Below are 16,842 nucleotides of genomic sequence, written 5' to 3' on the forward strand. Positions count from 1 at the left end.
AGCACATGTATTCTAGTGAAGATGAAAGAGAGAAAAAAAGCGTATTTATTTCTGCCCTTTGCTCAGAACTTATCAATATCTTCAATTCTTGAAATACCCCTTCTCGTCACTCTCTCTTCAAATCCCCTGCTTCCCCCCCTTCTTCTCCTTTTTTCTCCTCTTTTATCTCGTCCCTCTCCCTCCTCAGCCTGATCAGCCTCCTATTCTCCTCCCGCTGCTCCACCACCTGCGCAAGGTCTCTTCTCATCTGCCTCTCCCAGCGAATACTCTGCAACCTGTAATCTACCATCCTGTCGACCCTGCCCCTAAACTCAAAAAGGTACTCTAAGATATTGACGTATCTCCTTGCCTCGTTATACAAGTACCCACCGCGCTGCACCGCCTCGCGCTGCAGCGAGCGTCTGTTGCGCGGGAGCAGCTCGGGGTACCTCTGGAAGATCTCGCGCTTTTCGGCGACGAGGCGTGAGATCTCGGCACGGAGCCCCTCGATCTCGTTACTGAGCCATTGGGCGTAGGAGATGCATCGGTGGAGGCCGCTGTGGATGGGCCAGTCGAGGTCGAGAGGGTCCTCCATCGTTCTGGGAGTTGTTAGTGTGAGTAACGACAAAAGAAGCTGGGTGGAGTATGGGAGAGTTGTGGACTAACTGGTGTTCTTTGAAGAAGTCTCGTTTGTTGTTGAGACTGAGGGAGTAAGCGGAGTGGCTGCTTCAATGAACAGGATGAAAGACCGTTTCTGTCTCTTGCTCCCCATTAGCTTTGATCTTGGAGATCGTCTGCAACGTAATATAATTACTTCAGCTGGTTGAGCCTCGTGTAGCGATTGGCAAACGGTTCAGTACGTCAAATTGAACAGGAAGGTGCTTGCCTTGGTGTAGGTAGAGAGGGTAGAGACGTGGATGAACGGGAGAGACAGAGGTGGGGTGAAGACCTCCGGAACCTGCGGCCACCCTCGCCACGTAATCGCTCAATGGACTGGCCACGCAATCGCTCAACGGACAGTAACGTGCGCTCTCAAACTGCCAGCGCTCGGACCTCTTCTCGAGCTAACGTGTCCTCTCCGCCAGCTTACAACGCAACCCGCTGCATGTCGGCGGAAGAAAGAACTTCATTTTTTCCAAGTTGCCATCCAGAGGCGGTGAGGGTGGGAAGGCAACAGAAGTCATGAACAGTTTATCGCAATGCACCATACTGCTTTCTAACCACAAGAACGATTACCAAACGCCGAACCTAACACTTGATGAAATATGACAGTGTTAGGGGTATGTCACACTGTACTAGCAGCCCAGGTTCGCATCACGCGGGGCCGGTAAACACAGAGGGTGGTCCGAACCTTCTTTGCCTAACACGCTGTGGTTCTTGCTGCGGAATTATTTAGGATGTATATGCGGCATATAAGCATCTTTGGTTATCCTTTTCAACCTCGCCATCTCCTCATACCCTACCCAACTAAATAAATGCTTTCGATCCCGGAATATCGACGCTTCTTCGATCCAAGACCACCTTCATTGCCGGCTTATGCTCACCCGCAAACCCCCCCCTCCAGAGCGAGCTCAGAGAGTCATCTAGCGAATGGCACAATCAATAACATTATTTATCATCTATTTCCATTTCCCTGATGGAAGTTATCCTACCGTAGTTCGCGTCTTTGGCGAGAAGCGAAGATCGTTTACGTGAGCGCTCGTGTGGAGAAAGGGCACGACCGCATCACAGGCTGTCACTCGGCTTGGCATCGCGGTGTTGGCGGTGAGTTCACCTGGAGGAGGATAGGCCTAGGACGAGAACGCAGGACCGCTCGCATTTTCTACCCGAAAGCACTCTATACAGCTCTCGGCTTCTACTTAAACCGATAAGACCTTTTCGGATAGAGACCGCTGCCGATACACGCAGTGTCTAAAATCCATGCATTACGATCATTTCCACCACGCCTCATTTCACATTCGCGGCATTTTTGGCCACAGCCGTTGAACCCCCGCTGGTAAAAGAAGAGATAGCAAGGCACATGAGCTTCTACATACATGTAGCTAAAAGTGTTATAAAACATTACTACATGCTCGTTCGCCCGTGCCCCCAAGAGACATCCATGTCCATGCCAAGCTCGGTTCCTCCCAAGCCACCATACTACCGCTGCATGTCGGGTCACAACTACATGTGCTCGCAGTCACATTTTACCTCCTACTGACGTATGAATGCTGGCTGAAGTGCAATTCACTCGGTTATGCAGGTGCGGCTCGGCAGTGCCTGACATGCGAGTGAAAGTGTTGGTGGAATGGGAATGTTTACCTTTGTGACTGTGTGAACTCTCGAAGGAGATGATGGCAGATGGGTTAAAGGAGAATGATGTGAATTGATCAAGGCTGTATGCTCTTTATATGTAGGAAAACATTTGTATCAGTCTCAGTGTTGGTGGTCAGATATGATAAGAAGAGGTAATACGGGGAGGTTGATAACAAAATGAATGGGTCGAGACCTTCTGCGTTACTTGAACCCCCTTCTGTGGCCGCATGTGTTTATGCATTGTGCAGCTGCGTGCACTGCGTCTCCCTCCTCAAGTCCGCCCCCCATGGCACTGATTCGTAGACTGGTAGCTCCTGAGTAAGGATTTCCACCGAGGTTGTTCTCTCACTCCCTAGACCTCCCACTCCTCCCACCTCCCATTCTCTCTAGTTTCATCATCCACGAGAAGCATTCAGGAGCGTTCGTTCCAGCTTCAAAGCATCTTCAAACAATGCAGGACCTGAGATACTCTCCACTCTGTCTTATCAAGGGAGGTATCTCATCATCCTCTAATATTAATCCTCTCTCTTCCCTCCCTCCCATCGTCAGAGGAATCGCATCATCCTCGACAATCAACCGATCCCTCTCTTCCTCCTGCCGCAATCATGCTGGCGCCTCTTCTTCTGCCTCTCCTCCATCTTCTTCTTCTCCTCCTCCTCCTCCTCCTCCATCTCCACCATCTCCTTCATTTGCTCCTCCGCTTCGCTCCTTTCTTCTCTTTTCCCTCCTCCTTCTCTCCTCCTTTACCTGTTCTCTCGCCCTCGCAATCGGCATCCTTGTATCTTTATCCCCCTACCCTCCTCTCCTCCCTCCTCACCATCGGCACAAAACATCCTCTTCCTTAGAGGTGTTCTCCCAGTCCCCCCCTCAGCATCGTTCTGACCAACAAACCAGCCTCCAACGAGGCATCATCAGCAAAGCCCCCACCAGAATCGTTCTGATCAACAAACCAGGTCTTCAAGGAGACGTTTGATGAGAGCCGGACGCTGGCTCAGAATCGTTCTCGTCAACAAACACCGCCTCATTTCATGAGGGGGGCAGACCTCTGCCACGGATGATACTCCACCCATCAGTCCTCACCCTCATAGGGTTGGTGGTCTGGTGGTGTGGAGGCATCTTCACCAGTATGGAGGACATGAAGGAGGATACGATCCGTCGTATCCTCTGCCTTCTTTGGGGAATTTGAGGTAAGATATTAATTCCCTTCAATCTTTTTCTCTTATTTTTTGTTTTTCATTTTATTTTTTTGGTAATCCAGGATCTTCATTTCCTGTTGTAGTTGATTATTGTTCGAGTCGTTTGAGTTGTTTTTCTTTTGCTAATCATTGATATCAATTTAGTACCGGCCCCTGGCAATTGTTCTACCCTCTCATGGGGCCTTGCCGGGGTGCAAGTACAACCCGAGACACTGCTGTGTCCACTACAGCTCTCCATGGGGGACTTCGTCTTCTTCGGTTTTCTTTCCAAAAACCAGATTCCCCATTTGTATGTAAAGTGATCAAAATTCCCGATTATTCGCTATCATTCACTAACGTATTCTCTTTGAAATTAAAGTGATCTGTGGGGTGGGCCCCTTAGCTCTACAAGAGAGCTCGCATCAAGATCCCGAAGGCCTTACCGGCGGCGATACAAGGCCTCAAAGTGCCTTTTGGTGCGGCACTTCTAACGCATCAACTATAGATTGCGGGTGGAGAGAGTCTCTGGTATGTGAATCCAATCAATCATCGTTCAATCTGCAATATATTGACTTTCTCTCTGAAGTGAAAAGATTCCGACGCTCGGAGTAGTGGGGGTAAGTGGCCCCTTATTGACAATATACTATCTTGTATTTTACTGACGATTCCTTTTAGTGATGCGGTGGGCTGTGCGGTGGGGGCCCAGGTTTGTACTTCGTGAGCGTTGAACCGAAGATGAAGTTTCTGACTTTTATTTCTTAGAAATATTCTTATTCGGTGGCTGAGGGGCTTTGGTATGTACCTTTCCTTGATAAATTCTTCATTTGATCCAATACTCATTTTAACAATTTAGGAAAGGCAGCCCTTGATTTCGCCCTGAGGCGGGTCATGAGGGCCCACAAAATTCGGTGGGCCTGATGTCGGTGATCACGATCACGGAGTCACGGCTCCAGTTGCCAAAACACACCGTGTTGGGAGGTTTGACAATTGGTATGCCCGTTTTCCTTGAACTCGTCTTTTACAATACTGACTGGTGGTGGATTCAATTTAGATGCAGCCTGCAACCTCGTCAAGACTGTCGTGGGCGGCATCCGTTCCCTTCCATGGGTCGGGTGTGCGGGTGTACGGCATCCGTTCCTTTCGATAGGGTTGGTGTACGGCATCCGATCCTTTCTATGGGGTCGGGTGTACGGCATCCGATCCTTTCTATCGGGCGAGTGCACGGCATCCGTTCCCTTTCATAGGGGCGCTCTACCAGGGTTTCCATAGTCGTTCCGGCACCGGAACCATATAGGTATATTTCCTTCCTTATAGCCATGTGTAAAATACTAATCGTGTTACAATCTGAATAGAAAGCAACTTCACTAGCCTTCTTGGTTCCTTCCCTGTGGGCGGCATCCGTTCCCTTTCATAGGGCCGGAGTGTAAGGCGCCATATCATTGGTGCCTGGCCTCCTCTGAGAGAATTTATTCTTTCAGAAGAGCGCCCTCCCGAGCCCAATAGGACCTTCACGGGGACAATGGTATGGGCGACGGTACGCAATGTCGCTCATCCGTCGGCTGGGGCTCCTCCCTTTCTAATGCGTACCAAGGACGGTGCCTGCCCCTTCCTCTCCAACAAGAATGAGTGTGCCCTCTCTCTTTTAGGGCCGGATACTCATGCCGTACGTCGATCCGTCCATCAAACGGTGGTGGGCTGCCGGAGAGGCCAGAAATCCTACATTGTAGGTCCGGTGCGGGAGAAAGCCATTTCCCCCAATCCGGTTGCTTGGGTACTCGTGCGGTCCCTCGAACGCTGAGCCAAATCCTCGGCGTAGGTGCAAACCTCGGAAGAGGTTTTCGGAAAATATCGGGTGCGGGCCTGGTATTTCTTTTTTATTTTGTTTATTTTATTTTTAAATTATAAAAATGGTTACTTCTATATTTGCATAGGTTCTCACCTTTTATTTTTTTCTTCATCGTGATAGTAATCCGTAAAAGTGTTGCAATTGTGATATATGGCATCGTATTGGACATATCCGGGAATGGCGTTCAACAGAAAGTGTAGCTCCATAGAACCAAGGATCATGTTAGGTTTATAGACAGAATCAATCGGTGAACTTTGTTCCCCCCCCCTTTCGCTGTCGACAGCACTTTTCGAGCCCAATCTCAGGCGACCTACTACTAGTCGTGTTGATACGTCTATTGCCCCCACATCTCCGGATCACGCCAACGGATCGTAGCACCACCTTCCTCGTTGCTGTATGATTGATTCATGAGTTATCCTACCCATGTAGTTCTCTTGTCCGTGATTCAATAATGCCTTCCGTGCTCCAACGCGACCTCAACTATTTCCAAACTTTATTTTACAGACACGACGTTGGGGTGCTATGCTGCCAAGAAGACAGATCTTATCTAATCTCCACATTGCTGTACGGACACATGAGGCTCAAGTGATCGGCTACGGATAATCCCAGTTCGCCAAGAAGGGCCAATGATACAGAGAATATCACCAGCGCACAGCTCTACAGTTTGAAAGTGATGTTCAGCGTATTTTTTATTTAACTTTACTTACTTGCGAGATACATACGCGATGAAAAGCTTCCACCGGCACCTCGGACTCCCCCCAATATTTTGACTTGATTAGAGTATTCCTAGGGGATTTGTTAACAATGACTGGAGTGCGTAAAGCTAAGCCGCAGCGATTAGCTCTTCTGCCCAAGGAGAGCGTTCTTTGACACTCAAGGAAGAAGCTGCAATGTTTATTCCCTCCCACGACCCCCTGGTAGGCGGCTAAAAATGGCAAAGTGATTGTGACTAGTTATTAATTATGATCCCGTGCACGACCCAGTGTCTACGACTTATCTCCTACGGGAGAGTTATTGAATCAGCGATTCAAGATTCCGGTTCCTGCTCAGTTTTGTCAGCTATCATACGAGCGAAAGCTATTTCGAAATTGAAAAGAGGATATGTGACTTACAGAGCTAAAATGTTTATATTGGTAAGCTTTGGAATTAATGGGTGGGTTGAACTAGCGGCTCTAGGTGACGTCTCCATTCCCGCACTATCATCCTTCTCTCCGCAGAGGTTACCCGCCTGATATTTCAAGCCTGGGTCAACTAGCAACCAGCCTCCACCTTAACCTTTGCGCAAGACACCACAGGTTCCTTCAACTTTCTTCACTGTCAAAACAAGATAGCCTGTGTCGTTCAAGATACGTAGGAAACAGAGGGCGCATCTACGAACTGTGAGCCACTCCTCCTCAAATAAGGATCATCAATCGTGCAAATTTCGCATCGGCTAACCTTAGTCAATAACAGCGGGAAAAATGTTTCACCGTCGTGCCGTGAAAGTGGAGAGCTCCCCGACCACACCTCTGTCCCCCTCAAACCCACCCATCTCAATCCCAGCCGCCCCTCCCTCCTCACGCGCTAGCACCTCTGGCTACGAGACCGGACCTCCGTCTTCTCAAACTACAGCCACCTTCGATCCAAGATCGCCTCCTGGATCACGTCCCACCGACTCTGGCTATGGGTACGCTAACCTGAGCCCACTTCCCCCGATGTTACACCCTCCCTATATGCGCTATAATGAGGGTAAATTGGAGCCTCGCCTCTTTGTTGGACCTCCGGTATCGCTGGATCTCGCAATCAGACAACGTGTATTCCAAAATGCTATCTTTGAAGCTCACGTTCAGGGCATCAGAGCAACTGATACGACATTTGGTCAAACGGCCTCGCCAGGGCAGCTACACGGCGGGGGTTACCGGTCTCTTCCATCTCATCCCTATCAGTATTCACATGGCCAGCGCAGCTACACCCACCAGAACGGAACATCTCAGGGCGAGGACAGTAGAGATCACGTCGAGCATCAAACTTCCGTTTCCTCGTATCTCTGGCCCCAGAGAGACCACACCCAATCTGTGCCAAACGTAAAGTCTCCTGACCGCGGTGTTCCTGTGTCTAACTGGGTCCATGATCCCCGCAGTTATTTACGCGGAACGAGAAGTCAAGGCATTGAGGATGGAGGAGGTGCACAGACCAGCGTCAAACAGGAGAATCCCCCGGCCGGGGCTAGCGACCGATCCACCGAGGAAAGTCATGAGTGTAGCTCGGAATCTAAAGTGGAAATCAGGCCAACTCAAAAGAAGGCCACACCTTCATCTGAAGTTCCTAATGTCACAGAGCAGAGTGGAGCTACCATTGATAGCATTAATCCATTCGCAAATAGAGCGAATACCTCAAGTGCATCAGCCTCAGCCGAACCTGAGTCTGTTTCGCCGCGCACCATTACTGCTCCTTCATCCGTCGCTTCGCCCCACGAGAGCGACAATCGGCAGGAAAGCAAAACACAGCCTCCTTCTAAAACCATTGTCAGCCCGAATGATGACGTTTATGTCCTGACTGGTGTTGAAGCCCTACAAGCTCAGAGAAATGAGGAATTAGAAAATGCCTTCCAGGCTTTTCATGGTTTGCCTCGCAGAGACCTCCTTCAAAATAATATTGCTACAGTGAAGCGTGAGGCCGGCGAAGAGCTTGCTGAGAAACCGGTCAAACGCGAGAGGTCTGCCAATACTGATGAGATGGAAATCTGTTGAGATTAGGAACATCACAAGCTTGCCTAAAAGCGGTATAAGTATGTATAGCAAATTTCCCTCGTCAGAGTGTGGTATTAACCAAATCCTCATCAGCTCTGTATGAATACTCGGGGGCTGGAGCATGACAGTTCGAGGCCGCCGACGTCATGGAGGCTGGATTGCCGAGATAGTTGTTTCCATGAGAGAACGGGTTTACCGCATTTACAATAAAATAAATCTATCTTTCATAACCCTGCTAGTTACTTTAGATTTCGAGCTTGCATGAGTCATCTTGGGCGTTATCATCCTGCCAGGTCATGTCTTTCCAGTGACTTCGCAATATGATCTTTGTGGAGAAGGGTGTCATGCTTTGTGACATTGATATTTGAGGGATCCGGTATATTTCTATTTTTGGTTTGTGTTGAGAAGTAATTAGTACACGCCCCATAGTATCCATCCAGTACGATAAACCATCGACACCCACACGTCTCATGAAACAATCGGAAATAGACCAGGACCAGAATCTCTTGTCACCGTTAAGACTTACCGAGTGTAGGTAATGATCCCATATTTCAAGGCAATAAAGAGTAGATGATCCTGCGCGAAATCGGAGGTGAATCATAGGCTATCACTCGTCTTGGTGTCGTTCTTGTATTCGTTGAGCACATTGTTGGAGACGATATCCAGACCGTTGGATGTTCGTTTAGGGTTTTTTATGGACGCATTCTTTAAGACAAGGTGTTCATAGGACACTTTCATATCTGTTTAAAGTATTGGTCAAGTGGCACGTTGTTCGAAAATCTGCTCTTATGATAGGTATGCAAATACATTCAGGTCGATAGATATGCGGTAGACGATCAACTGGTGACCGTCTTCGTGTATATACGTCTAGTCTCTTTCTCGCGCGTGTTGGCCCGAGGTCATAAAAAGCTTATCATCCTTCTTTATTACTGCCTCAAGTACAAGAGTATGTCATGTCCGTATTACATGTCTCAACTATTTTCTCAAGGTCTTCTTGTACTACCTCGAGCTTATCAACACCTCAACATAGCACTCCCATCTAGTCAATATCAATAAAGTCCACCCTCGAAGTATCCCCACAAGCTATCTCTAGCTCAACCAATCCTTGATCAGCTTCCCGACTGTCCTATTCCTCAGCCTATACTCCCGTTCAACGAACGTTTTCAGCGTCCCTGACTCCCACCGAGTCTGCCACTCCTCCTGCATGACATCCTCAATCTGCTTCCGCAGCTCTGGTGTCGGCTCGGGTGTGATCACTTCATGCCTGTTGTACGGGTCCTTGCGGGTGGGATGTAGCTGGTATAGCTTGTCGACGAGGCACTTGGATTCTGCTAAGAGAGCTGCGTATCGAGCTTCGAATTCCTGGAGCTCGGTATCCGAGAGTTCGCCTTTGGTTTTCATTTTTGTTGGTAAGTCGGAGGTGCTGAGTTTTTGGTTGTACAGTTGTTGCAGGTGATGTCAATATGTGTTACGGAAGTCTTTGAGTTTGCGTATGGTCAGCATTTATACCCGGAGACGATCGGGAGTCAGATACTATAAGGAATGCGGCTGGAACACAGGATTGATAGTATTACCTTCGGAAGAGTGCTATTCCTGCAATTGATCTCCGAAGAATAGAGGAGAATAGAAACAGGATGAGACCTCCGGGAACTAGAAGAGAAGCTTAGAACAGCATGCACGAGCAGACGGGAAAGTAACAAGTTGAAAAATGGAACTCGCTTGGAACTTGAATGATGAGTTTAGGATGATTTAGGCAGCTTTCATGATGTATGATGCGTGCGATCTAGTCTTCCGTGCTTCTGACAGTCTACGCCTTAGTCTATCCCGGGATTGAGTATTCAAACTACATCCATGCTCTGATATGCCGGGGTTTTGGACTACCTGGCGTAGCGGCGTTAGTAGGCCTCACCCCCGAGCTACGAAATTGGAACATTTCCGGTGGTATATTTTTTCATCTTCGTAGGTTTTATAGCTCCGGAAGGGTCTTAAAAGGTATTTATTTTCGCCGGCAATCCGGCCCGGACTGAGTCCGCTGAGATCTCAAAATCTGCTTATTGAATATAGATGAGAAATGATATGAGGAATATTGGCGGGCGCTATGGTGTGATCCCGACTACCGGGAAATCGAATTTAATTTCTGAGAATCGTAAGTCAACATCAGGTTGAAAGCGGGTGATAGCGTGGTTTGAAAGTTCGGGCGAGAGACCTCTCTGCTTGGAGGTCTTGGCATGTAACACGACCTAATGATAATTATGAGTATAAAATGCAAAAATAAACACTGTATAATGTGTTCGGTCATAGAACGATGAAAATGGGGCATCCCGTCCGCTCTGCCATACCCAAGCATCGTATCGCCTAGTTAGTACTGCAGTGGGTGACCATGTGGGAATCCTAGGTACCGAACTCTTTTGTCTTTGCTTTTTTCACATCGACAGGGATGTGAGATGTTGGTGGTTTCCTAGTTGCAACAAGCTCAATCGTACAACTTTCTTGGCAATGTTAAACCAATCGCGACAACATGCTGTCCGCCAGAACCATAACCTACTCGGGTGTGGGCATAAGAACCAGAAAATGCAAGTGAGGATACAAGGATTATTTGTATGGACTGGCGCCGCTCTGCCATACAAATAACCCTATTGCATTTTCTGGTTCTTTCTCCCATACCCGACTACAGAACACCTATTCGAGTGACTTCTATATCGATGACAATGTCAAATTCTTTATCATGTCGCCGCACCATTTCACACACACTCCAACCTCTGGTGGTTGCGATAACTTAAGGTGGAAACGCGTTGCCTTTTATGCTTCCCAATGGGTTCTCGAAGCGTATAGGCATTACATGACTGTGCCTTGCGTGATTATCTCACTGCCTTCCATTATACGGATTTATAGCCCACCTTCGACTGCACTTTATATATTTCTGTGTCCCCAAACAAACTCATCTTCCGGAAGGCGGTACACGATTCTAAGACATCGCTTAAGGTGGAAAGAATGTTTTGTGATACCGACATCCCCGCGATATCCCTTTGAGATGATGTTCACTATTATCTAACGGTCGCCGATACTAACGGAATGGCTAAACCGGACCGCACTACCTATCACTTTTGTGATTCTCACAAGGAACGGCGAGGTTTGATACAAAGTTTTTGAATTTAGCAGATCCTATGAATACTGAAAGCATGCTGATCGAAATAAAAAAAAAAATAGAAGATCATTTCTAACATCCCCAAATTACCTCCGGGTTGACCTTTACTTTAGTAGACTCGCGCGCCAAAGTACTGATAAGACTAGAATATGTATGCCTAACACTAGTTCCGTACCCTTCCCCTACCGCCAACTACCTGCTCAAGGGTAACATCACTCCCCTACGTTCATCCTGTTATTGATTTCATGAAGAATAATTTTCATTCTGTCATTCGCGCTCCTGTTCCTACACCACATGGCGTAGTCCTCCGGCGTAAGATCTACATTTGGGGACTGGTGCCGCGCATCGAGATCGATCTCAGGGTATAGGATCTTCAGGTGGTTTGCTGTGTTATGAAACTCTGAACTCCACCGACGGAAGCTGGCTCGAAGATCGCTCAGTCTTAAGTCTACTATCATGTGTCTATCCATTGTTTGAAGTAAGTAATTCTGTGGTCTGGTTGTGGTGGTGTCTTTGGGTTCTGTGTGGGTTATGGAGAGGATGAGGGGCGGGCAAGGGCGTTTTGAGGAAGAGACCGGGTCTGTTCATTGCCATACTATCCTAGACATTCCCTATTTGTTGGACTCATACGATCTCTGTACCCAGGCGAATCAAAAGAAAGTGAAGGCAGTCACCGTTTCCAATATTCACAGAGGTGAGCGCTCCCAATAAGGCCTTTTGTAATGAACATTCAATTCCTAGAACTAGCCCAACTAACTAAACTATCAAATAGATAAAAAGAGAAGATCTAATAACGCCTCCAAGTGTCACTCCTACTAGAAAGCTCCGCCCGAATAGCCAGTATTCGTGCATTCGCGCTCCTGTTCCTAAGCCATAGTGTCTCGTCTTCCCTCCGAAGACGTACATTTGGGGTTTTATACCGTGCATCCAGCAGGAGAGTGGGATACATTGCCATCAACGCGCGCACTGTTTCTCGCACCTCCGCACGGCAGCGGGCCTCCATATCACGAAGGTCGGCGGTCAACCAGTCTTCTAGCACGTGTACCGACATTTCTTAAAGTTTTGGATATGGTTATGTGGTTGTGTTATTGTGTTTGGTTTGTAAGTGGCTTTTGAATTCGGCGAGGGAAAGGTTCACTGGAGTGGGTTTTAAGTTGGTCGATGGGGCGGTGAGTTCGTGAATTCTATCGCATACCAGGGGCTTTAGATTCCTTTGATGTGTGGTGAGCAGCGTATCAATTCCAAGACGTTACATTACCTGGTGAAGTATAATATAAAATCTCTCTTTCTGGAAGAAAAGGGTACTCGGTAATTGAAGTATAAGACGAATTAGTACCACCTTGGATCCTAATGGAAGATCTTGAGTCAAATATACCTCGCCTGATAAAATACCACCGTTTAAATACAACGCTCGCACCACTGAGGACTCCATCTTGATTTGACGCGCCCCAGCGGCGGTGTCGTACCATGTCTATACCCAGGCTAATCAAAGGAAAGCGAAGGCAGTCACTTTTGCAATATTCACAGAGGTGAGCACTACTGATAAGACCTTTTGTAATGAATATTCAATTCCGAGAACTAGTCTAACTAACTAAATTATCAAACAGCTGAAAAGAGATCTAATAACGCCTCTGAGTATCACTCCTACTAGAAAGCTCCGCACGAATAGCTAGTATCCGTGCATTCGCGCTCCTGTTCCTAAGCCACAGTGTCTCGTCTTCCCTCCGAAGACGTACATTTGGGGTTCTATACCGTGCATCCAATAGGAGAGTTGGATACATTGCCATTAGGGCCCGCGCTGTTTCTCGCACCTCCGCACGGCAGTGAGCCTCCATATCACGAAGGTCGGCGGTCGACCAGTCTGCTAGCGTTTGTCCTGACATTGTTTAATGTTGGGGATAGGGTTGTGTAGTTGTGGTATTGGGTTTGGTTTGTAAGTGAATTTTGTATTCGGAGAGAGAAAGGTTCGTTGGGGTGGGTTTTAAGTTGGGAGATGAGGCGGGGAGTTGGCGTATTCTATCGCACACCCGGCGCCTTGGATTTAGTTGATCTGTAAACGGGGGCATATCAATTCCAAGACATTACATTACCTGATGAAGTATATATATAAGATCTCTCGCTCGATAAAAAGGGCACTCGGCGATTGAAGCACAAGACGACTCAGCACCTCCTCGGATCCTAATGGAAGATCTCGGGTCAAACATACCTCATCTGAGAATATCATACTACTGTATAAGACAACGCTCGTACCATTGAGGACTCATCTTGATTTGACGCGCCCCAGCGGCGGTGTTCCCAGGGTGTGTGAAGGTCACATCATTCGGACTCCACAGACTGGATTTGGATAAACAGGGAGTCATTTCAGGTTACCAATCAACGCCTCCCTGTTTCTCGGTACCTTAATCCCTTTGACTCGCTTCTGGTACTGAAGTTGTTGAGGATGATCGATAGGCTTGATCATAGGATATCACTCGCTCGGATCATAACCCCTCACTCGATTCAGATCATCGCGCGGTCTCAACGGATGCTTAAAATGATCACAGGTCATGACTCCAGCTGTGTAACAGAGTACTATAGAAAGACTTCTGGAGAGATAAGTAAGCAATAACACATATGACAGCATTTGGTCTTGTCTCTGTTTTTAGGTATCACCGGTTCTTACTCCTTGTGAACCTGAAGCTGGACTCAAAAATGATGAGCGAGTTCGAACTAAACAGGAATCTATTCAAGGAATAGAACCGATATGAGGTGCCTTGCTGACCCAATAAACGCCATATATCGTGCGTGAGGGTCAAGGATCATAGGGTGCTTCCTCTTTCCATATAGATCTCAGATCCACCGGGGGTGAAGTGAAGTTAAACTGGGTACCTATGAATCGACCGAAACTGAGGGAGAGAGGGCAACTAGCTCATCAGACAGAGTAACAGCTTCTCAAAACGCATACGAAAGGGGCCAATCCATTACAAAGCTCACTTCATTTATCAGAGACTTCAAATCGTTATTACTAAATATGGTGAACTCTGGCAAAAATGAGATTGAGATGTAAACGGGGGAACTCTATAGAATTAATCACACGTATCACCAGCACGCCTCTCTTGAAAGTGTCATAGCATTATAGAACCTACCAGAGAACCCAAGATGTAGGTGAATGTCTGCGGTGATGATTGCGGTTGGTGGCTCGACACTTCCCATCGCTGACAAATTCTTAAAAAATAGCAATGGGACAAACAGTGGGGATCAAATTTTTATTAGTTTCTAAACGAGTAGTTACTAAACGAGTATAAACGTTAAGTAGTAGACAAAAGATTACTCCTCCTTCGCACCAGATACACGCAATATCATATCAAATCCTCCATCATCACCCGCGCAACTCTGCTCCATATACGCCTCCCCTTCGTGTGAGATCATTCTCCAAAGATAATCACCGTCGCAAGGCCATAGCAATTTGACAGCTCCATTGTCATCTTCATCAATAAAAACTACCTTCAACATGGGCGCTCCCACTTCGATCTTCACGATGTAATTCTTTCCCCGTAGTGGGTGTACCGTCTCCTCTTCCCATTCTGGCTCATGCCATGTGTTCAGCGCTTGATCTAGCCAATCGAGAGCGTCGGTTTCAAACAGTCGCGCTCTGATAAGCATACCTGAAAGTGAGTGGTTCTCATTCCACTTCAGAAATGCCGCAGCCTTTTCGGGGTCTACACCATCACAATTGGTAAAGTCTCGGTCCTCAAGTGCGTCTAACAACTTTATGGCGGACTGGTAAACCCATTTAAGCTGTGGGAGGGGTAGGTTGTAGAAACCCATACTATTGTCTTCCATCTCGGTTGAGGTTGAAGGTTCTGCGGCTGATTGGTGGGTAATTTCTGCAGTTGAGGCCATTGTTGATCTAACTGTGAGGGTTTGCAGGTTTGAAGAACTAAGAGGGTTCAGACAAGGCACCTTTATAGAGATAAGTTGAGCTTGTTCAATACTATGTGGAAACGTTCTCTGTGCTCTTCGCCCCACCGACAGAGCAGCCACATTTGGATATTTACGGGAAAGACTTACGCTCGTTCCCAGCCCCCTACATCCATCCTTGCTAGATTTATATTGTTCCAACCTTGGTGAGACATTTTTGTTAGGTGTATTGGACTTTTTGGTAGGCTCTCCGACGTGAAAATTAAGGTTTATTCTGACCCCGGTATTAGAATTCAGCTCCCTATACCATATTCAGGGCCCCTAAATCACATTTCAGAGGCTAACATGGTCTTTCCAGACATTTGTCAGAAGGATATTGTTCCAGAGCCTACTAGCGAGCAGCTTGCTACTAGTAAGGGATGGATGGTACGAGACTAGTAAGAATTGGATTAGGAAATCGAGTAATCAACTGAGTATTTATTTCTAAACAGGCAAAAAGGCTAAATAGTAGATAAAAAACGATTACACCTTCTTTCCGTCAAATGCACTGAACATCAACTCCTGTATTTCACTAGATATTTTCTGCCCCAGCTAGTCTTGCTCTTTATCCTTCACCTCTGTTAGATGCGTAGCGTCGCTTGCCCAGAGCACCCTCACGATCTCGTCCTCCTTTTTATCACCCTCAACAACACATAACTTCACCGCGTCCGCCCTCCCAAATTGGATCTTCAAACGGAACCTGTTGCTACTGATCATAAGTGCTTGCACCCTTTCTTCTGCTGCTTCTTCCTCAGCATCCAAAGGCCGTGGGAACTCCCTTGGTCCACTCAGCACATCCCGAATAATCGTATGTAGGCTCCGCACTGCCTCAAAATCACGGGTAAACCTTGGGCCATTCCCAACCTTGTTCAGATAATTGCAGGCAGCCGTTCTTTTCGTACCACGGCATCTACTGCTGTTGAAGTTCCGTCTCTCAAACCCTGTCAGGAGAGAGCAGGTGAGGCCATAAAGCCCCTCAAGCTTCCGTGTGGTAAGATGTTCGATACTCATTCTTTGGTTGTCCATATTAATTTGAGTTTGTATAATAACCTGGTAGGAATACGTCTTGATGCTGTGTTGTGACCTAGCTAGGAATGTTTGAAGAAGTAAGATGGGGTATGTTTGAAGAGGTAAGAGGAGGAATGTTTGAAGAAGTAAGAGGGTTGGCATACGGCTCTTTTATAGAGGCGGTACTCCGGACTTATTTAATACTATGTGAAAATGTTCTTTCTGTCCCAGCGACATAGCGATATCCCGCTCTCTTCTGCTTAGTATTGTTCTCGTACATCATTCCTCTACGTCCTCACCGCCGCTTAACCATAGCAGTTTTCCATCTGCCGTATTGTCACCCTCAACAATGCATAGCCTCACTATTTCTCCTCCCAACACGATCCTCAACAAGAACGCCTTTTCACTGATCATGAGTGCTTCCACCTTTTTCTCTTCCTCTTCTTCCTCGGGCTCCAAGAGCCATGGCCGCTTCTTTGGCGTATCCAGCATACTTCCAACAAGCGTATGTAAACTCCTCACTGCCTCAATATTATGCGTGACCATAGTATCGCTCTCCTTACTCTTCCAAAGACTGTCAGCAGACTCTTGGCTTATAGTATCAGAAAGTTGACCGAAGTGACGGTTCTCAAGCGATTTTATCACATAGCTGCATAGGCTCTCAAGCCCTTGAAGATGCCGTGTTGTTAGATATTTGATATTCATGCTTTCGTTGGCCATATTGCT

At 47.3% G+C, this 16,842-nt stretch overlaps 7 protein-coding genes across 7 annotated transcripts; 1 reads left to right on the top strand and 6 right to left on the bottom strand.

Annotated features, from left to right (window-relative positions):
* Nucleotides 1-106: 106 nt before the first annotated feature.
* H6S33_011011 (uncharacterized protein) lies at nt 107-574 on the bottom strand (the record flags this gene model as incomplete). The annotated part of the gene is made up of 1 exon (XM_044842393.1): nt 107-574. One exon carries the CDS (start codon nt 572-574, stop codon nt 107-109), a length of 468 nt encoding a protein of 155 aa, XP_044696941.1.
* A 2,151-nt stretch (nt 575-2,725) lies between these two features.
* H6S33_011012 (uncharacterized protein) lies at nt 2,726-8,024 on the top strand (the record flags this gene model as incomplete). Its single annotated transcript, XM_044842394.1, has 20 exons — nt 2,726-3,241; nt 3,316-3,461; nt 3,615-3,689; nt 3,749-3,759; nt 3,829-3,981; nt 4,043-4,066; nt 4,125-4,155; nt 4,212-4,243; nt 4,303-4,334; nt 4,403-4,439; nt 4,501-4,571; nt 4,719-4,743; nt 4,802-4,849; nt 4,928-4,983; nt 5,041-5,112; nt 5,266-5,312; nt 6,137-6,212; nt 6,279-6,428; nt 6,650-6,674; nt 6,748-8,024. The coding sequence occupies 20 exons, from the start codon at nt 2,726-2,728 to the stop codon at nt 8,022-8,024; spliced, it is 2,904 nt and encodes a 967-aa protein (XP_044696942.1).
* Nucleotides 8,025-9,113: 1,089 nt separating this feature from the next.
* Nucleotides 9,114-9,425, bottom strand: H6S33_011013 (uncharacterized protein; the record flags this gene model as incomplete). The annotated part of the gene is made up of 1 exon (XM_044842395.1): nt 9,114-9,425. The coding sequence occupies one exon, from the start codon at nt 9,423-9,425 to the stop codon at nt 9,114-9,116; it is 312 nt and encodes a 103-aa protein (XP_044696943.1).
* A 2,531-nt stretch (nt 9,426-11,956) lies between these two features.
* H6S33_011014 (uncharacterized protein) lies at nt 11,957-12,220 on the bottom strand (the record flags this gene model as incomplete). The annotated part of the gene is made up of 1 exon (XM_044842396.1): nt 11,957-12,220. The coding sequence occupies one exon, from the start codon at nt 12,218-12,220 to the stop codon at nt 11,957-11,959; it is 264 nt and encodes an 87-aa protein (XP_044696944.1).
* A 568-nt stretch (nt 12,221-12,788) lies between these two features.
* On the bottom strand, nt 12,789-13,052 carry H6S33_011015 (uncharacterized protein; the record flags this gene model as incomplete). The annotated part of the gene is made up of 1 exon (XM_044842397.1): nt 12,789-13,052. One exon carries the CDS (start codon nt 13,050-13,052, stop codon nt 12,789-12,791), a length of 264 nt encoding a protein of 87 aa, XP_044696945.1.
* Nucleotides 13,053-14,475: 1,423 nt separating this feature from the next.
* H6S33_011016 (uncharacterized protein) lies at nt 14,476-15,051 on the bottom strand (the record flags this gene model as incomplete). Its single annotated transcript, XM_044842398.1, has 1 exon — nt 14,476-15,051. One exon carries the CDS (start codon nt 15,049-15,051, stop codon nt 14,476-14,478), a length of 576 nt encoding a protein of 191 aa, XP_044696946.1.
* A 609-nt stretch (nt 15,052-15,660) lies between these two features.
* H6S33_011017 (uncharacterized protein) lies at nt 15,661-16,836 on the bottom strand (the record flags this gene model as incomplete). Its single annotated transcript, XM_044842399.1, has 3 exons — nt 15,661-16,192; nt 16,281-16,308; nt 16,416-16,836. The coding sequence occupies 3 exons, from the start codon at nt 16,834-16,836 to the stop codon at nt 15,661-15,663; spliced, it is 981 nt and encodes a 326-aa protein (XP_044696947.1).
* Between the last annotated feature and the right edge of the window lie 6 nt (nt 16,837-16,842).

The sequence above is a fragment of the Morchella sextelata genome (assembly GCF_020137385.1).
Source record: "Morchella sextelata strain SCLS chromosome Unknown scls_5, whole genome shotgun sequence".
In the NCBI taxonomy this organism is placed as follows: Eukaryota; Fungi; Ascomycota; class Pezizomycetes; order Pezizales; family Morchellaceae; genus Morchella; species Morchella sextelata.